The sequence below is a fragment of the Eretmochelys imbricata genome, chromosome 2 (assembly GCF_965152235.1).
Source record: "Eretmochelys imbricata isolate rEreImb1 chromosome 2, rEreImb1.hap1, whole genome shotgun sequence".
Classification (NCBI taxonomy): domain Eukaryota; kingdom Metazoa; phylum Chordata; order Testudines; family Cheloniidae; genus Eretmochelys; species Eretmochelys imbricata.
Genome location: NC_135573.1, coordinates 257,161,931 through 257,183,123, shown reverse-complemented (window position 1 = coordinate 257,183,123; position 21,193 = coordinate 257,161,931). Strand labels below are relative to the sequence as shown.

General features: G+C 41.3%; 1 protein-coding gene across 2 annotated transcripts in view; it reads left to right on the top strand.

Moving 5' to 3' along the window:
• Nucleotides 1-18,251, top strand: part of OXSR1 (oxidative stress responsive kinase 1) — a 119,603-nt gene extending 101,352 nt beyond the window's left edge. For both annotated transcript variants that reach the window (XM_077808412.1, XM_077808413.1), the window contains 9 exons: nt 315-380; nt 662-784; nt 6,340-6,375; nt 8,607-8,765; nt 11,072-11,139; nt 12,560-12,612; nt 13,777-13,845; nt 14,845-14,909; nt 15,601-18,251. In XM_077808412.1, the coding sequence (XP_077664538.1) occupies nt 315-380; nt 662-784; nt 6,340-6,375; nt 8,607-8,765; nt 11,072-11,139; nt 12,560-12,612; nt 13,777-13,845; nt 14,845-14,909; nt 15,601-15,675 (714 nt within the window). In that variant the 3' untranslated portion in view covers nt 15,676-18,251. The remainder of the gene's footprint in view (nt 1-314; nt 381-661; nt 785-6,339; nt 6,376-8,606; nt 8,766-11,071; nt 11,140-12,559; nt 12,613-13,776; nt 13,846-14,844; nt 14,910-15,600) is intronic.
• The last annotated feature ends 2,942 nt before the right edge of the window (nt 18,252-21,193 follow it).

Below are 21,193 nucleotides of genomic sequence, written 5' to 3'. Positions count from 1 at the left end.
ACCACTTCTTGCTTGCTAATCCTATATCATTTTGCAGTGGGAAATCTATCACAGATGAAAAGTTATATAGGATTAGCATGCATATTAGAGAAATTCTGACTGCAGTCCCAGGGAATGAATGGTGGATTGCTTCTTGTTACATCTCGCAGATGTTCTTAGAAAGAACGATGTTGGCTCCCAAACAGCATATGTCTTCCTGGTTTTATTAAAATTAGATTGAAAGTGGTTTTTATGGCCAAAAAATGCTTTAGCCATAAAATGACTTTCAACAGTAGAAGAGTGAATTAGACACTTAAAATCTTTTTCTTTTCCAGAATAAAGAATTTCTACAAGAAAAGATGTTGCAGAGAGCACCAACAATCACTGAAAGAGCTAAAAAGGTACCAAGATGCAAATGGACAGTGACCACCTTTGTTTAACAATGGATGTCACAGTTCTGCTAGTTTTTTATGCTTAAAACTGTGCTCAAAATTTTTTGGACTAATTCTTAGTTAGCATTGTGATATTCTAATGCCCTCTAGATATAAACTAACTGATCTCTTATCAGTTCCTGTTAGACGCCAGGATGACAGCTTAGATGATGTTTGAACACATTTTTCCTAAAAAAGACCATTAGAATTATCTGCTTCATACAGCATTGGTTTGTCTCTCTGCTGAACAGGTCCGGAGGGTCCCAGGTTCCAGTGGGCGTCTTCATAAGACTGAAGACGGTGGCTGGGAGTGGAGTGATGATGAACTAGATGAAGAAAGTGAGGAAGGCAGAGCAGCAATTTCACAGCTCAGGGTGAGCCTCTGGGTTCTGCAACAGTTGTATTATTTGTATTGCAGTAGTGCCTAGATGCTCCAGCAGTCTTCAGAACCCCATTGTGTGAAATGTTACACATACACAGTAAGACAGTCCTGTTAGGGGCTTATTCCTTCACCTGCTTACTTCCCTGGTCCTTCTCGCATGAACAGAGAGCAACAATACCCAAAGGCCAAAGGTGCAAACAATTCAATGTTTATTGGGGTGAACTTCCAGCAAGCATGATTCCAGTTTCCTTCCTTAGTGTCCCCCTTCCCAGCTCTGGCACCACAGAGCCTTACCTGTGTCCCTGTTCCCATTCCCCCCCTTAGCAAAACATGATTCCAAATTCCCCACTCCCATTTCCTGTTTCCATTGCCTCCCCCCCCCGCCAAACTTCCTGATTGACTGCAGACTGTATAGTAAAACTTGAGTTCTGTTTAGCTATACCTTAAGCAATCATTTTACTGAAATTTAACTAACCAATCCTAACATATTGTAACATGATTATGTAACCAATTATATCCCACCACCTTAATTAGTTTACACCCAGCAAAATTAATTATACGGCAGACAGGAACAATCACAGAACCAGACCGAGATTATACAGACAAACAATAGGGAGATGGGGGGGGCTACAATGATAGAACAACACAGAAATGAGGATTTCACATCCCAGCTATTGATCAGTGAGTTCTTGCCAGGCAGGATGCTATCAAACTAAGTTTCTCTTACATTTTCTAGGCACTTCCCTTTCTCTGGAGGTGATAGGCACTATCAGGACAGGATTGTATTCCTAAGAGCCCAATAGCACCTTATTTCAGTGAGACTAGTTTGGAATGTAAAGATGTGACCAAAATTTGCTTCGCAGCTTATGGCTGCCTCTGCTGCGTAGCCAAAGATCTTTGCCTAAGAACAGGGCTTCAGATTGTCATAGTAAGAAAAGGCCTTATACAGTCAGTGATTTTGATTCTCTCTTTTATACCTCTAGAACTAGCTAACTGATAAGAATACACCTAAATTCTTAGAGTTTGGCCTTTACAGACAGGCCTGAATATCTATATCCTAACAAGTCCTTGTCCCGGAGAGTTTACAGTCTAACCAGACTTGAGAGAGACAGGATGGGAGAAGTAGTGGTATCCCTATTTTACGATGCAGTCCTGAGGCACAGGGCTTGTGTGCAACTTTGGAAAAGTCACAAGTCTGTAGTAGAGCTGGGGATATGAATCCAGATCCTTTGGGTTCCAGCGAGTGGATTAACAGAGAATCAGGATATTCTTGTGGCTAATTTAAAACTCCAGTAGTATAAACTACCTGAGATTGTTTTCGTAACATTGTCTTAAGTACTGTATTGAACTGATTGATATTGATATCACTGCCTCCTACATGATAGAATCAGCACTGCTCAACAGCATCATCGGTCTTGCACAGCCAACCTTCTCCCTTAGCTCAAGTAATTGGGACTTGTGATTGGACAGGTGGAACAGTTCTATCCCAGCAGTTGCCATGGACTTGCATGGCCCCAGTGGGCAATCAAGTGGCATCCGTGAAGTCCTGAGTAGCTACGGATTTTACAATATTATATTTTATGTTTAAAAAAACAGGTGTAAAACTTGAAGTGTTAAATCCTTTGTAGATCTTAAATCTTCAATGATATGTATGCTCATCATTCCAAACACTACCACTTCAAAGATGTTTTCTGAATGTAATTCTTCCCTTTCATAGCAACACGTGGATTTTAACGGTTGTCAGATTTAACAAAGGAGAGCCAAAGAATGAGCTTTTGGAGACTTCTTCAAATACTCTTGTCCTAAAGTTATTTTCTCTCGGGGTGTTATTTGAACATTTGCCCCTTTAAACCTTTCATCTTTCTCATTTCCATCTTCTGGTTCATTACATCCCTTCTATTTATGATCTGTGTAGAAATTTCCTTAAGTCTCTGCAAAATTATGTTTTTCGCAACCTTGGAATTTTTTAAAAACGGTGCCTGTTAATATTACCTTTACACACTGTTCTAATATGCTTGGTGGTTACAGTAACTCTGTTTTTATGTTAGCTTTCCAGTTACAAATTTGACTAGCTTCCTCTTTGTGGTCAGACTGTTATTACTCATCCACGGATGATTTTACCATATCAGATAGATAATTCTGAAAATCTTAATCTAGAACACTCTCAGCTATAAAATACTCTCTCCCTATATTTTAAATTATAAGGTTAATTTTAAAGGAGGCTGATATTTCAAACCTTGTTTCAGAGAAAATTAAAATTTTGTTCCGATATATCTTGTCTCTGAAATCACGATACCCTGATTTAACACTGGCCCCTATTGTGTTTTAAACATGGCTTATTTGTTTTGATTTTGAGTGAGAGAAAATTGAGCCCTTCATTTATAATCTCCATTCCAAATGTTTGGACTAGCTAAAGATTCTTTGAAAACGGAACACGTTATTCCTTGTACTCTGGTCCATTCAGATCTCACAAGTGAATCAGGGTCAGGCTGGGTCAATATTTGGGTGGGAGATTTCAGAGGGGCACCTAATAATAAAATTAACAGTACAACATAAGAGCAAAATGCTCATCTTGCCACTAGCCTAACTAATGCCAGAAGGTAGCAACAGTGTCTGGAGATACCACTTTCAAATATCCGAGACTGACTTTGGCCAATTTGTAACGTACTACCAGAGCCTCTCCTCCAAAGAAAGTACAAAGGTCTTATTTGCAGACCAGTCGGTTGCAGAGAATACTGTGTAGGAGGAACTCCTCCACTGTGATCAAATGCTGACGGCGCCAGGAGAAGAGAGTAATCCAGGTGGAAAGGTAAAATCTGAAATCCATCGCACCATTAAGTCTCACTTGACATGTTCCCGAGCAAGATGTAGAAAAATTGTTTGGCATTATTCCCACAGACCCTTTTTCTCTGTAGCACACAGCTTTACTGTAGCCCTTCATTTGTGCTAAAATGCACATTTCCAAGAGTCTGAATACCCCAAGAAATGAGTCAGTGTAGCTTAGAAGCACTGTTTGTCTGAGAGCTCAAAAGTACGCTAGACACTGCATGGAGACCTGGTCCCTTCTCCAAAGCTTACAATCTAAACACAAGGCAGGTGAGGGCAATAAGAATACAAACAAGACAAAGAAGGGAAGAGGCAGGACAAGGATTAAAAAAATAGGATTATACGTTAAGGATATCATCATATTATACACAACTCTGGGTTTGTTTTTAAAGTGTATTAGCTCACTTAAAGAATGCAAAAGTAATTACTGAAGTGTTGTGATTAACTAGTGAGCGTGAACATGCAGGGTGCCATTGTACACTGATGCATTCATTTTATAGTGGAAGGTAAATCATTTTAAGAGCATGTGCATTGTGATTTATCTTTAATTTGAATTTTCAAACTCCAGAGGAATCAAGCCGCTCAATTAGCATCTCTGTCAGAAAGTAAAAGTTGAGCCAGTTTGCTCAATGGGATAGTAGTTGGAATTTTCATTAGTTTTCGTTTCTAATAATGAATAGAAATGCCATTAGTTTGTCTGCTGTTGAAGTGTGAGCATAAGTAATGCTGGTGAATAAGAAAGCAGATTTGTAGAAAACATCTATAAATATTAAATGAGCTTAGTTTTCTTTAAAGATGGAAGTAGAAAAATATCCAAGATTAATTTCATTTATGTAGGAGCTTTCATCCAACAGGGTCCCAAACTGCATATCTGTTGCTTTACTTTGCAAGCTGTCACTTTATTTAAAAAATGTTAACATTAAAAGGCAGTCATATCCAGAATGAAATGCGACAGCTATTTAAAAGAAGCAATTCTGTTGAACAACTTAGTCCAGGGAGTAAAGATACCTTATCGAGTTAAAATTGCATGAGGAATATAAGGAAGCCAAATTTAAATCACCCGAAGTGGCAATTTGGCCAAAATAAGGGGGTTAACATCTACTCTTCCAAAAACGTGGTGGCGTCTCTGACAACCAAAAAGGGATTAGGATCTCAGTTTTGGGTCTCATCCAAATGGCAGTGTGATAGTTCACGGAGGGCCCAGGACTGAGAGTCGCCTTGTTACCCTCTGCTTCCAGTAATACCACATGTATTACGTTATTATCCCAACCTCAGCCCCATTTTTTAGACTCTTGTTTCTCAACGCGGGGGTCATGACCTCCAGGGGGATTGTGGGACAAGTTTGGGGGGGGTTACGGGCTCCATCTGTCAGCCTCTGGTGGCGGGGCTGAGGATTCGTCTGTCAGCCCCGGGGGCTTCAGCCCCTCAGTGTTAGAGCCCCACGTGGATATAAAGCAGATATTTGCGGAGTTTCAGAGCTTTAGTGACGACCAAGACTCCTATCTGGGAGCGTGGGAGCTGATTGCACACAAGCATGACCAGGGACAGCTGCTGGTGAGCCTGGTGCCCCTCTAGTGTGTAGGGCTGGGGGTGGAACAGCCATGCTGGAGGAGCTGCCCAGGCTGGGCACTGGCTCCTGCAAGCGACTGCCCAACATACTGCTGCTTTCACCGCTGCGGTCCATGGCCCTGCTGGTCTCTCTCGTTGTCGCTAGAGCCCTGCAACTCCGTGGATATCTGCTTTATAACCGTAGATACCTGTATCCACGGATATAAATTTTGTATCCGCGCAGGGCTCTACCTACCTTTTCAAATCTGGGTAAGTCCAAAGTGGGTCGCCAGCACAAAAAGGTTGAGAAACACTGTTTTAGGCTATGAATTCTTCGGGGCAGGGATTGTCTCATGTTTGTATAGCACCTAACACAGAGTGTCCCAAATCTAGTTAATTTGAATAATAATTCCCTTTTACTCTGTCTCTTCCACTTCTTTTCTGACACCTTTGAGGGTCCTAGGCATAACCATAACAGAAATTTGTAACTAATAGGAAAAGGTAGTATTGTTTCCCAAATATAAAATAAAAGACTATTTGTTCATTGTTTCAACTGTAGATAGGAAAAAATACCTTATCGTTCTTAGGAATTGTTTTTCATTGTCGTGTATATTGCTTATGACTTCAACTTTCTAATGTATCGAATGCCTATGACACCTTTAATATTCTAATTGTTTTGCAGACTGTTATGTTAGTTGGGGATTGGTCCTGCTTTGAGCAGGGGGTTGGACTAGATGACCTCCTGAGGTCCCTTCCAACCCTGATATTCTGTGATTCTGTGTTGGAGTGGCTTTAAAACAGATTTTATTGTCTCGGCTTGTTAATGAAATCCAAATCAGATCAATGTAGTCCTCATTAATATTCTATTTCTTTGCCAGTAAACAACTCCAGCATTTCTTATTATATGCTACTGTGTATAAATCGAAACTGTAAGTAATAAGCCAAGCCAAGCCATGACAATGCATTTTCGGGGGATAGAGCATGGCTAGGCTGCTGAGAAATTATCTGGTTTGATTGCTATTGTGCATTTTAATATGTAGATAACAGTCAAACCAGACCCGTGTATGTGCATTTAGTGAATATTAACATGATTGAGGTAGTCCGTGGCTAGTCAGAAGGTTCAGTTTTGTTAAACAGCTTATAGTAACAACTGATCTTTTTTTCGTTTTTTAGTCTCCCAGAGTGAAAGAATCTTTACAGAATTCTGAGGTAAGTTGGGCCTTTTGGAAGTTGTTGCTCTTTGAATTTGACAACTCCCAATCATTGCCAATATTGCAAGGAATGTGTTCTTATTGGCCTCTAAAAATAATATCCCAGGACTTGGAAGCTAGTTCCTTCTCTAGAAGGTGAATCATTGACTACCTAGAGAGAGCCTCTTAGCACTAACTTTAACAAACCTTTATAGCAGGGGTTCTCAAACTTCGTTGCACTGCAACCCCCTTCTGACAACAAAAATTACTACATGACCCCAGGAGCGGGGACCAAAGACTGAGCCTGCCTGAACCTCATGACCACGGGCGGGGCCAAAGCTCAAACCCTACAGCCCTGAGTGTGAGGGGCCCAGGCCCAAGGGCTTCAACGCCAGTCAGGGGGCCTGTAACCTGAGCCACACCACCCAGGGCTGAAGCCCTCAGGCTTCGATCCCGGACAGTTGGGCTTGGACTCTGGTGACCCCATTAAAATGGTTTGTGACCCACTTTGGGGTCCTGACCCACAGTTTGAGAACCGCTGCTTTATAGGGAATGTTGTTTTCAATTTAGCTTATCGTGACAGAGGCTCATCTGTGTAGTGAATTAGTTGCTAAAATTAGTTGCTCTAAAAATAATATACCAGGAATATCCCTTGTGGGGATCTTCTCTGATGATTTCCTTGTCAGATAAAATCCTGAAGATTGTTACTGCTCTTCAGCTTTGAGGTTGAATCCACTATTTCAGAGTCTGTCAAGTTCTTCACATCCCTTCCCCCCAAACAAGTCAATCAAAGGGTTTGTCTACTCTAAAAGAAAAGGAGTACTTGTGGCACCTTAGAGACTAACAAATTTATTTGAGCATAAGCTTTCGTGAGCTACAGCTTTGTCTAGTCTAATTCAAAACCCGGAGCTGGCCCGTGCCAATTGATGTGGGCTCGGGCTAAGAGGCTGTTTAACTGCCGTGTAGACATTTGGGCTCGGCCTGGAGCCTGGGCTCTAGGACCCTACAAGGGGGGCCCGAAAGTCTACCCTGCAGTTAAACAGCCCCTTAGCCCGAGCCCTGCGAGCCTAAGCCATCTGGCACAGGCCAGCCACATGTTTTTAATTGCAGTGTAGACATACCCAAAGTGCCCATTTTACAGGACCTGGTCTGACTTATTCTCAGCCTACAGCTAAGCCTCTGAGCTAGGCCTTCAGCAGTCCTTCATAGTTGGTAGTGGAGCAAGAATTTAATGACAGTTAAAATCTTGCTTCAGAACTCTTTGCAATCTGCAAATCTTGCACAAGAATGTTATTAGTGCACCTTAGATATTAGCATATGGTTGCTTTCTGATTTGGTGTGTAGATATTACTTATTTCCTTCCTGACACACGTGGGATGTTAAACCGGCATGTCCTGTAGAATTCTGACCAGGCTTAGCCTATCCTGTTCTAACGTCAGCTTGCAACTGAGAAATTGATCAACTATAGAGAGATTCCCTGGAGCCATCTCAGAATTGAGGTCAGAAAATTTATAATTGCAATAACTCACATTTCACCCATCCTTCTCCCCTGGAGAACTGATTAGGTTCTTTCTTTTCCATATTTTTGGTCAGCCAGAGACTAGAGCATTAAATCTATACATCCAGTCCCAATCATGCTGCTCTTACATGCTTTGAAGAGCTTGCACTCTGTTTGCATTACCTCAAAATTGAATGCGGGACTGCGGGTCATTAAGAATGACATCTTAATACCTGGAATCATATTTCTTTTGAAGCAGATAATTATCTACAAAGATTTAATTCTTCCCTGTGTTGTGTCCCTTTCCCCTCTGAAAGGAATCACAAGCCAGTTTTAATAAAGCAATGTGAGAGGTTGACCCGATGACTTGGCAAATGAGACGTCAGTAATGCTCATGTTCCAAGAAAATGGAGACTACAGCATGTGATTGTATCTTCCAGGGAAGAGCTCGGTTTGTATTACTTTGTAGCATTCAGTCCTTCTGCCATACAAGTTTCTTGTCCATAGTAATAGGGAGGATGAGCATTTCAGGAGATAATGAGGGAGAGGAGGAATCATCTTCCAGAACAAGGAGAAATTGAAGCCTCTTGACACCCACATTGATCTGACTTTGTGGTTTGAGGGGATGGAAATGTAGCTGGCAGTAAACTTATCAGTTGTGCTTTGGCAAGCGGGGTCACCATGCACTTCATGCCCAGCCACCTGCTTTCAATGACATTCCTTTTCTCATTAAAATATCTTGTTTTTTGTAGCTGTTCCCACCAGCTGAACCCACAGGTCATTTACTCCATGTTCCAGCACAGACTCCGGCTCAACTACCTCAGCCAGCAGGACAGGCACCTGCGCAACCTTCTCAAATTGCTGTCCCTCCACCCACTCCGGCTCCTGCAGCAGCTCCAGCAGCAGGGCAGGTAAGGCTAGAAACCCTTTATACACATCTCCAGTTTTGTGGGAGATCCTCCTTAAAGTATCAGTCACACTAGAATTTACTTAAGCCAGGAAAGCTGCTTATGATTTGTATTACCGTGGTGAATTGTCCAATTAAGTAAGAGGAGTAGGCAGGCCCTAATGGCTTTGGGGTGCTTAGCTTTGCACAGTCCTGCAGGGATCTGCTGCTCCTGGGTTTTCTTTTCTCCGAACTAGTAGTGGCTTTTAGTGCTGTGCGGGGAGCGCATTCTTGAGTCTGGGGAAGGGTGAAGGAAAGAGGGGAATGCCTTGGTTGGATCAGCAGCTTCTTGTTTAAGGTGATTAAGGAGTAACATTGACAGGGCAGTCAAGCAGGTTCTGGCCAGACCTCTCAGCAGCTTCAGAGCCTCAACGGTATGTCTATAAGGAGAAGTAGGAGGAAACTGGGAGGTGGAAGGAGGAGGTCCCCCAGTCTCTGAAAGGGATGTATGACACGTGCATTGAAAAAGCCTTCGTATTAACAAAGGCTAATAGAGAAATCAGATTTCCCTGTGGTTTTGAGTTTGAGGCTGTTTTTTGACAGGCTCCCATTTGGTGCAGAAGAGAATTGATGTGTGTGAGGAAACCTAAAACCTTGCTAAGTAGTACAGAACTTAATTCTGTTCTGTATTGTTTTTAGTGGAAAGCCCAGCTAGGAGAGCCTACCCAGGAGGGAAAGAAGTGAATGCTGAAGGGCGGGGGTGGGGGCGGAATTTGCCAGAATAAACCATTCCAGAGATATTTGGAATATGTCTTGCAGTCGGCTGGCTTACAGTGCTGCTAAATTTGCCAGACTACTGAATGATGGTACTTCTAAATAAAATAAACTAAAGTTCATATTTGCAGTTGGGGAGAAGCATTTAATATTAACAAGACAATGTTAGCTTTGTTCTTTCTAATAGCCACATAGGGAAGAGTTTTGGCAATGCTACTAGTAAAAGTAACACACTGGTCTTCATTTTTTCCTAGAAACTCTTTTTAGTAGAACTATATATAATCTCATTGCACTTAATTCGTATTTCCATTTTAAAGATAACCATTACTGACAACATACTAGTCTTAAAGAGAAATGGTACAGTTTGGAGTAGACATTCACTTAGCTGCATTAAATCATAGCTCAGAATCTTTGATGCTTTTTTAAATAGGGTCAGCATTTAGACCCGGATTTTTCAGAAAAGGTAGTGAAATTGATATCGAATGGAGTGAAATACCTCATTTCTCAGTCAAGCTGTTAATTTTTAAGTTGCTCAAAAGAGATTGATTCAGATGAAAAAAGGTCTTGGGTAGAGTTTCCATGCTTTGTCAGCCTCGTACACGGTCTGTCCTATTGCTTCAAGTTAAAATCTCTTGTGCAGCATGTGAAATACAGACCAAGATTTAGACAATGAAAGAGCAATCTATTCCATCCCCCGCCAGATTTTGATGAAACAATATATCCCTTTCCTAAAATCTATCGTCAGCCGTATAAAGATCTGGAAATGTACTACTGAAGAACATGAAACAAATACCTAACTACAAGCAGAAATAATCAGCCATAATTCAGAAGTGAAAATGGGTAGATAAACCCCTTTTAGAACTTTTTAAAATCCATTGCGTTAGGGATCTTTGAAACAACCATACATTCAGGAATGTACGTCTAGGTAAAGGTAAATTCCCTACTAATCTATAAATCCCCCGATTTATGGTTTTATGGATTGTGGCTAAAATGTTCTAAATCGCCTAAGTCCCATTGAAAGTCAGTGGGGCTTAAGGCTCCTAAAAAACTTAGATGCTTTTGAAAATTTTTTCCTGTATCTTCAGAAAGCTGTGTAGGATATCTTGAGGCATGGGATAGAAAATCCATCCTGATTTATCAAATATCTTCTCTATCAAATATCTTAGATTCCAAACAAATCAAATTTGCCTGAAAAATTATTTGATAAATGCACTGAAAACCTCTTCTGAAGCCTCTGGCCAGTTTCCAGTGTCTCTAAAAGGCAAATACCTATTCCACCATTTATTTTCTCTGGAGACAATTCCAGACAGGATTGTCTTTCTAAATATTACTGTGTAGTATAGTTCAACTGGACATGAATATTCCTCTCATTTGGGTTCTCATTGTGCTCTCAAAATTCCAATGCGTGGTTATATGCCCACACATTACATAGTATTTGATAGTTGTATGGTATTCTGTATTTATACTCAATTGTTGTAATCTGTGTTTTGTGTTGTTAAGACTGGGGGCAGAGGGGTTAGTGGTAGTTGATTTTAAAATAATCCAATCCCATTTTAGGCACCCCCTGCCGCAGCACCAGTTCAGGAGGATATAAAAGTCCCCATCAGTCTTGTGCTAAGGTTAAGGTAAGTGTGCTACTGTGCAGCTGTTGGAAAGGAAGGCAGTGTGAACGAGTGGGTAGGGCCTGTGCTGTTAAACTAGGGAGCTCTGGAATTGTAATCCTGGATTTGTCACTGAAATATTGTTTCCTTGAGTAAATTATATAACCAGTTTTCCCCATCTGTAAGATAAGTAGGTGACGTTATCCCTACCTCAGAGGGTTGCTGTGAGGATGACTGTAGAGTGTTCTAGAAGTGTCGTTATTTTCATAGATCATCATGTCTTCTCCCTTGTTGTATTGAAGGGATGGTGACCATACATGTACTCCAGTTTAGGTTCCATCCTATGCTCCCTAACTGGGACCCAAACCCAGCAATGTTTGGCCATGGGACTGGAGGGCATGGGAAAATCCAGGGGGCCCAAATTCTTTTATTCATACTCCTCCTTGCAGCTTTGCAAATTCTGTATCCTGAAAGGTATCAATCTTTGTGTAAAGCTTGCCAAACTCTGTGTACTAGGTAAGAATGAATTATCCATTTTTCCCAGGGGTGTTCAGGGATATTAAGTTGTTTAAAACAACAAAAAAGCACTTACGGTACCTGATCTCTTGTGGGCTTGCTCAGCTGTAATGGGATTCTGTGTGGGCATGCTGGGAGTGTCTCATGGAGTAGCAGCCAGCGGTCTGCACAAGTGACCTGACATCGTCGTACTGAGTGGCCTTCTCTTGTGCTTTCTTAAGCATGACTGTGTTTAGCTAACTTCATGGGGGAGGGGGGCCCTTCCTAATGTTCATTGTATAAGGAGATCAGCTTATTTAGAACAGTTTACCACTGTGTATAGTGCTCTTCTGTAGTTAGGTACAAGAAAGAGAAACCAATTATACATACAATCTAAATTGGCAACATCAGCAGTACCATTAAAGAATATTCAACTCTCAAGTGTCTCCACAGGTCTGCCACAGACTTCCTAAGCAAGTTAGTTAATCTCTGTGCCTCAGTTCCCCATTTGCAAAATGGGGATACTTTTCCTACCCCACAAGGATGCTTCAAGGATAAATCCATTCATGTTTGCATGGTGCTCAGATACTGGAGTGTGTGTGTGTGTGGTAGGGAGGCGCTCATAAGTTCCTGGATAGATGGGCCTCATGTATCCTGAGTATCAACAAGCACTGGCTCTGTCAAACCAATGGGGGGAAGCAAATTCCTAAGAAGGTGGCCCTGCACTGAGAGCTTTCCTCCCAGATGCAAATCCAGGAACTGTCTGTGCATCCCTGTTGGATAGAGTAGCTGGTATTTAAAAATTAAGATCCAGTTATCTTTTTAAAACTGATTTTTAAATGACTCCCCTTCAACCAGAACACTGGAATCCCCAAACAATCTGAAATAAACTCTGTACAACATCTGCTTTTTCATTTTAATTTATTAAAACTATGTATTCTTACCACAGGAATTCAAAGAAAGAGCTAAATGATATTCGTTTTGAATTTACCCCAGGGAGAGGTGAGTAGTTGTGGAAATTAAATGTATTGAATTGGGGGGGGGGGTGGCTATCTTTGTGGTGGGTTTCTTGTTTCTTTTTTTCTTGGCAAAAAATTGAAATGAATGTGTGGCGATCCAAGCAAAGGTTCAGATTGAGGCCTGTGCTCGACTGGAGTGTACTTGTTCCACTCGTTAAATGTTTGAGATCCAGAGCAAACTGCCTGCATCAGACCTTCTTGGAAGTTTGGTGTTGAGGCAGTGGGGCATGCTTTTAAAGTATATCGCTCTGAGCACCAGCAATGGAGGGACTAAGATGCAGCCCTCAGGCCATGTCCAGCTCAGCGTTCTACAGTGTGGTCTACAGCCTCCAGAATACAAGTCACAACATGTAATGCTCCAAGTGACAGGCAGCTTGGCTCAAGGTGGAACAACGTATGCTGGGATCTGCATTTTATATGGTTCTTGCCTCCATACTCAATATGATGGCATCAAGGTCTCTTGATGTTCAATATTGGATGCTTTCTTTTTTGAAGATATACACTAGTTCAAAAGGAATTATTTTGGAGAAGTTCTCTGGCCTGTGTTATACAGGAGGTTAGACTAGATGATCGCAATGGTCCCTTTTGGCCTTGGAATTTATGAATCCATGAATGCAGGATTGGCAGGCTGCTGGACCAGCTCCTTCAATCCGAAAGTTCTGGGTGTCCCTACAAGACCTTTGGATAACTGAGGTGGTACAATGTAGCTAATTTTAAATAGTGTCCACCTCTTAGATTTTTGTGGGGGTGGAGGCAGATGAGGATATTTACAGAAGTTTCTAATGGCCTTAAATTTGTCTGGCCACCTGTCAATACAGGCTCAGGGTAGAAAAGCAGCAAAACTGTAATTGGTAAATATATTATAATTGCATCCTAATGTGACCATTTAGACATTTTTTCTAGCTCAGCCAGCTCAGCAAACTTTTATTGTATCATAAATTATAATCCATGCAATTTGTGCAGGTTTTAGTTGTTTGTTTTTAAGAACTACCCTTGCCAAATTTCTGATTCCCAAATCATTTGGGTTAATGAGAAACTTGATGGTCCAGTGTTGTACCTATGACTTTGTTGTTTGAGTGACCATAGTGTAAATTGTCCCAGACTAGTTGTAATGTAAACTAATAGTACTTATCTTTGTCCCCTACAGATACTGCTGATGGTGTGTCTCAAGAACTCATCTCAGCTGGGCTTGTTGATGGCAGAGATTTAGTAATAGGTAATTACAAGTGATGCTATAGTATTTCTCTGTATGAATATGTATGCTTTACAATAAACACCTTTAGTTGTATAGCATGTGGAGAATTGCCAGATCCTTAGGTACTGAGTTATTCTGGGAAAGCTCACTTAGGCCCTGATTCTGTACATCATACTTGGGCAAAACTGTCATTAATTCCACTGGGAGTTTTGCCTGAGTGTGAGGATTTGAGCCCCAGAGTTCACAGAGAACTTGAACTATTTATAAGAATTGTGAGGAAAAGGTTCTGTTGACTGTAATTGTAGTACAAACTAAAATAAACAGCATCTAGGGGGTGCAGTGGATACACTTGCCTTTCACCTCCTTTCACTTCTGGAGACCATTGGCTGGTGTCCCATTTTGAAACAGGAGTAGATCGAAGTGCACTACAGAACGCTTAGTAGGTTGTAGCAGGATCCACGCAGACAGCGCTCAGCAGGCTAGTGCAGGGTACATCTGCAGCCCAGCTTGCTGCGAACTAAGTGTTTGTATAGCCAAGCCTTAGATCCCCACCTCCCACAATCATTCCCTAAAAGAATACATCCTCTTAAACGGTCTAAAACTAACAACAATCTACATTGCATGAGCGCTTCTTGTCAGCTATAGTATGTCGAATTGCATTCCATAGAGACTGGTTTTGAAAAGGGGCTCACCCCAGCCTCCCTCTTAGAAGGTAGAAATGGTGCCAGCTAGCAGCTAACCTGATTTTCCAATACAGTCAGGCATTTAAGACTACACCTGCATAAACAGAGGTTGCTTTTCAGAATCAAGCTATAATATTTGCACAGTTTAAAGGTGTAGATGAAACATAACTTTTTATTTTGCCTAGTTATGCGCCTGAAGATTTCATACATTAACCTGTATTTGTAAAGTGTTCTAAGCTTGTACTCTGAGTAATGTTTAAAAAAGTAAGTGCCTAATGGATTTAGAATTAACTGTATTGAGTGTGTCCTAATGTAACCTGTGTGTGTGTGATTTCAGTTGCAGCTAATTTGCAGAAAATTGTGGAAGAACCCCAGGCAAACAGATCCGTCACTTTCAAACTGGTATTTATTCCTGTTCCCTTGTTAAGCAAGTTGCCATTTTTGTATATAAAACACTGCATATGTAGTGACAAGCTTCCTGAACCCCTTCCTTACTTTCCTGAACTTTTCAATAAGAGTATTGAAATAGTGTGGTGGTGTTATCCGGATTTGAAAACCCCATGTACCCAACAAGAGTAGAAGAGTTTTGGCCAGGTAAGGGGACTTAGAGGTGCCGTGGGCTCCTTTCTGGAGGAGGAAAGGGAGGCTCCAGATGACAGGAGGTTTTTTTGAGAGGGGAGGGAGCAGAAGACAGACCAAATGAAGACAAGTTGGGAGGCTGAGGGTGTCCTTGAGCTCAAGAAGCATGGTGGCAGTGGCAGAGGAGCCCTGCAAAGAAGTAGCAAAACCCAGAATTTTTTTTTCCAGTAGGGGGTTGAAGGTGTCCCATTATAAATTTAGACCTATCTTGGGACAGGGAGTACTGTATTGTTCACCCTGGCCATAAAGTGAATAGTTCTTAATGAAACTTTTTGAGCGCAGCTCTTCATAGCTGAAAAATGCTCATAGGTAAACTTCAGACACTGCCACCTGCTGAGCATAATGCAGAATTGTCCTGTACCTGCCCCTTCCCTGAACTAGACTCCTGCAGGTCAAGCTATAAATAATGTATAATGTAGTGCTATTGAATTTTTCTTTCCCATTATGTTCCCAGGCATCTGGTGTGGAAGGCTCAGATATTCCTGATGATGGCAAACTTATAGGATTTGCACAGCTCAGCATCAGCTAAACTGCAATCCCAGGAGAGGTTTCCTTACTGAAAACCTATATGTGCATATTCCTCATGCTTCTGTTGGCCTGAAAAACAAACAAAACAAAAACCACTACTGCCAAAGAATTGAACTACAGCCCCCTTTCTAGGAGCTTTAAAGTTTTTTCCTAAATAGGATCACAAACCTATTCAACTTCCTGAAATTACTGATTCCGTTTACTGCTTTTGTAAACAACTCTCGTAAGTTTTTATATTTCCTTCATCTCACATGTGCAGATCCAACAGTTCATTGCCTGCATGGTCATTTTATTATTGCCTTACTTTAAAAAAAAATAAAAAAATACTACTGAGTACGAAACAGGGGTTCCACTACTCTAATCATCCAGCCTAGATGTTTGCTTACATGGGGTTTCATTTCTTTCACTTGCTGTTTTTGCACAAGTTTAAAAGGCCTTTTTTGTTTCTTTTGCTCTTGAATCTGCTTTTTCACCTTGCATCTGAAATAGCAATGGAAATGGTGATTGGTCAGCTGACATGCTGGGGAATCTGGCTTATCTTTGGCTGTGCTTTTAAAACTCAATGGATTTGAATGATGGCACCTCAAACAGCGAGCCAAGTCTTAACAGTAGGACAGCCCAAAATGTTCTCTTTCATCACATTTCTGAGAGATTCCTTTAAACTGATATCACCTGCCCCTTTAGTAAACTGCTAATAGCCTTCCCCCATTTCCCCCCTTTATTCCACATTAGTGCGAAGTGTGGCATTGGGACAGAACCTCTTAATTTACCCTGATCAGGTTATTGTTTAAAGTAGGTCTTTGATTCTACATCCTCCGATGTAGTCCATTCTTAAAGTAGAACTGGGAGGCTTTCCAGAAACTGACCTTTCAGGTAGATTAGTAATAGTCATTTTTACAAAGGAGAGGAAATCCATGCTGCTTGGCACTTAGAAAGCCTGCATATTGAATTATTCTTTAAAACAAATTCCTCTGGCCTGCTGAAAGAGAGTCATTCCTCATGTGCTTTGCAAACAGGTACATGTGGAATTGTCCCTGTTCTGTTTTACAGCAATAAAAGGATTGCCAGTAGATGTATACTAGGCAAGTAAGCTCTGGACCTTGTGTCCATCCTGCACTAACTGCTTGGGTTTTCAGATGTCTTCTCGACCCAAGTGTCGAAATTTGATCCAGGAGGTCACTGAAACCATGTAACTCACATTTAGGTTTCGTTAGTATGTGGTGTTTAATTTGAATTTCTACATAAATAATATAAATTATACTTTTAGTTTAAAAAGACACTTGTAATGCAATATGTGAATAATAAATGGTGTTGATTTTTTTCCTACTGTTTTACAGTTCGCCTTTGTATCTTCTATTGGCTTTGAAGTGTTTTATACAATTAAATTGTAAGCCTGTAATTTAACACAGAAATATGGAAATACATTGTGTTTCCATCAGTTGCATACCATTCAGAAAGGAGTGTTAAAATGGGACAACTGGGTTCAATTAGGACTTTTTTATTTCTAAGTCTTGTAATGAACAATATATATTTATATATTTTTCTCTATGAGCGGCTATGGAAGCTTCCTAAATTTTGCATGGTTTTATACTGCACTTGTTTCTTTAGCCTGTAGTTTAATATCTTCCTACTGGGACTGCCAGTTATGCACAATCCCATCACTAAATGAGTGCGAAGGGAGGGAATGGGAGAAGAGGATGAGAGAGAGTCCGAGCAGCGTTAAAGTGCTGAGTATGAGAGCGAATAAAGGAATATAAAGCACATGACAATTTTTAATATAACAGGGTGGTTAGTTCTCATTTAAAACATGTATGAAAAGTTTTGGCACCTTTTCGTGTTGTGTGATGCAAAATACGCTCATGGCTTATCCTCTAAAGTTCTTATGGGCTTTGGAAGAGCTGGTTGTGATCTGTACATTCATGAAGGCCAGTGGGTGATCCTACTCTAGTTTTTAAATTTTAGACAGAATATGGAGACCAAATAGTTTTGGTACAGTATTAATTCTCTTCTGCCTGCATGCCATGAATACCTCACTGTTCATTTGCGCACTGCTGCTGAGAAATGTCAGACTCAAACTGCTCAAATGAAACAATGTAGTATCCTATTTATTAAATAATCCCTGGCCCTCCCTAATTCAGAACTAGCGGAGACAGTGTGTTTGCACTGACATTGAGGCTTCTGTGTTTTTTAAATTAAAAAAAGCAGCTAGAGTGTATTTGAGATTAGATCTCTAGACATTTTTGGTAGTCATTCAAAATTTTGCTTGGGATACTACAGTGCTAGATAATTTTGTTTCTAAGTGCCAATGCTGTTCATAAAAAATATTTTTTTTAATATGTCATTAATGGATTTGGTTTTTGGTAAATTCTGGTCTGAACCTAGGACCAGGTGGTATTTTTTAATTTAGTTGATACCCTTAAGGATAATGCTACATTAATGAAACAGGATCCTCTCCACAACTTTGTTGTGTTGTAGATTATAATGACAGATGTAAAATATTCCGCCTTTTTTCTTTTGACTTTGTATTTTATTGCATGTATCTCTAATTTTTAATCAATAAAGAATAAATTGTCCATGGCCATGCATTTAGGTGCCTTTTGTTTTAAGAGTTGGGGTCTGATATTGGAAAGCTGGTATAGGGGGCTGTCACAAATACCAGAATTCATGTACATAACTGAACTTTAGAAGCTCCATACCTGAGTCTGAGTGAAAAAGTATTATGGTATCTCTACACTGGAATAAAAAACCTGCAGCACTGAGTCTCAGAGCCCTCGTCAGCTGACTTGGGTTGCAGGGCTAAAAATTGCAGCATAGAAGTTTGGTCTCGGGCTGCAGCTCGGGTACTGAGACCTTCTCCGTTCTGGGGGCTTAGAGCCCAGGCTCCTGCCTGAGCCTGAATGTCTACACTGCAATTTTAAAGCCTCCTAGACCAAGCCCTGTGAGCCTGAGTCAGTGGACTGGGGTCAGCCACAGCTGTGCCGCAGGTAGACATACCGTAGTGGGGATGGGTTGTGAAGAATTGGGAGGATGCATTGGGGTTTCACCTCTGCAGAGCTGGGATTTAGCATTTTGTAGTGGGTTGCACCAAAATGTCTGAACTCATGCTTAATAAAAAACTGGTCTGTGTTATACAAGTGCTGTGTGACTGGGCAAAATCAGTTTCCTGTCCTGAAATAGCCAAGAGTGTTGCAAATTTAAAGTCCATTATCCAAGCACTGTTAGAAGCTTGCATAGCACTTTAAAGAGCCAAATTTTTTTCTTCTTGTGTCTTAAAATATTATCAGGAACCCTCCACCGTAGAGGATCTGATTCAGGAATTTGTGAGAACTTTGCTTCAAATTTTAGGAGAAGTCAGGAGTGCACTGAAATCTTTTTACAGAAACCAGACAGAAGTGAGATGCTACAAGTCTCTTTATCTTGCAGTATCATGTCTCCAGCTAACTCTGATTGTGCAGCTCATCCTCTTAAACCCTAATAGTGTGGGTTCTTCCAAGCCCCTCTTTGTTAGCAGTTGCTTCTGTTTGACTGTTGTAACAGGAATGTGCCCCATGTTAAAGACCTTGTTGGAATGTGAGGATGCAAGGAGGCCACCAGTCGTGGCAAGCTACCAATAGGTTTCCAAAGTAAGTACTTGACACTCTTACTGTAACCTGGTGCTGAACTACAGACATCCTATGTAACTCGTATCACTGTGCCAAAGATTAACTAGTGACCAGTCAGTGTGTCAAGTGAATGACTGGATAGTTCTATAAGTGATCAGTCTTTAACAGCATCCCACCCCAGCGGTCTGTTGGTAGATAAATTGTATTCAGTCAGCATCTTGCATCATATAGCTACTGGGCTGAAAACACAAAATTGTTGCCCTATTTCATTATTGCTCCCTATTATGAAACAGAGATAGCAGTTGGCTTCCTATGGTATAAACCTAATTTTTCAAACATTCAACCCCATAGTCCCAAAAAGAAACCAGTCCCTCTGAAATTTCATATCTTCCTTGAAAAAAACTGTAAGCAGGGAAGACAAGGGAGTTCGAAAATGAATAGAATTGTTATGTTAAAAAAGTAAAACTTAACGAAGATTCCGGTGATTGCTTTTTTGAAACCTTTCCAAACTGCCTGGCTTTGTTTGGCTCCTCGTGTTGAAGTGACGTGGCCTGTACGCTGCAAATGTGTTGGCCTTGCTGAGATATGCCTTCGTGTTTTTTGAGGGGCCCTTGTAATGTCCCCACTAAGATATTCTATGATAGGGGTGTAAATGTCACAATATGTTGGGAAGAGAAAGGGTTAACTAGAACCTTATACAGCAGTGATATAAAGAGGCTGCGCATATCCATCTCGGCCTCTTTGAGGAACATGTTAATGTTTGTCTCATCAGACCATAACCCTGTGCCGTGGAAGCTGGCTAGAACAAACTAGTTCCCATACTGCCTTGTAAGATGGCATCTTACCAGCCGCTTTCTCACTCAATATCGCTGTACATCTGGCTTCTGCAGTGTTGCGTGGTACTTGTATTATTTTGTGTTGAGGCCCCATTGTGCTAGGCATTGTCCAGGTGCGTTAGACAATCCCTGCCTCCGCAAGGCTTGCAGTCTCAATAGGTAAGTCGGACCAGTGGAGGGAGGGGAAATGCCCAGGGTCACCCAGCAGCCCAGTAGCAGAGCTAGGAATAGGACCCTGGCCTCCTGACTCCCAAGTCCAGGCCCACTGAAGCACATTGCTTTCTTGTGATACCTGCAACATTATAATCCTTCAGTGTAGGCAATCACTGTCAAGAAAAATCCCCTCTCCCGCTCTCCATGAGAATCAATGTAGGGCTAGAAGGGACCTCGAGAGGTCATTGAGACCCAGTCCCCTGTGCTGAGGCAGGACCAAATAAATCCGGACCATCCCTGACAAGTGTTTGTCCAACCTTGTTTTTAAAAACTTCCAATGGTGGGGATTCCATAGTTTCCCTTGGAAGCCTGTTGCAGAGCTTAACTACCCTTAGAGTTAGGTTAGATATTAGGGAAACTTTCTAACACTTCCTTGCTGCCGATTAGGCCCATTACCTCTTGTGACTGATCCCTGCCCTCTTTATAACAGCCCTTTACACATCTGAAGAGACTGTTCTCAGGTCCCCCTCAGTCTTCATTTCTCCAGACAAAACATACCCAGTTTTTTTAACCTTTCCTCAGGTCAGGTTTTCTAAACCTTTCAGGGTAATGAATAAACTAATTTTTACTCTGTAAAAAAAAAAACATTAACGTGGTGAATGGAATTTTGCAGGGCTGGTAGCTGTGTTATCCTGTGTGCTGTCCTGCTTGGATCGTCCTCTGTTTCAATATGTGTTAATTCCTAAGCTGCTGTTTGTCTTTGGTTGACATGCTTTTCTTATTTCTCTCTGGGTCCTGGTGGCTGATAAAGCTGTTGGTTATGTACACAGAGTCAGGATGTGCTCCACCCTGACATCTGGTGGTGAGGTGTGGCAAGTTGTGGAAAAGAACTTCAGGGGCCAATCTCATTTGCATAGGCACACCCACC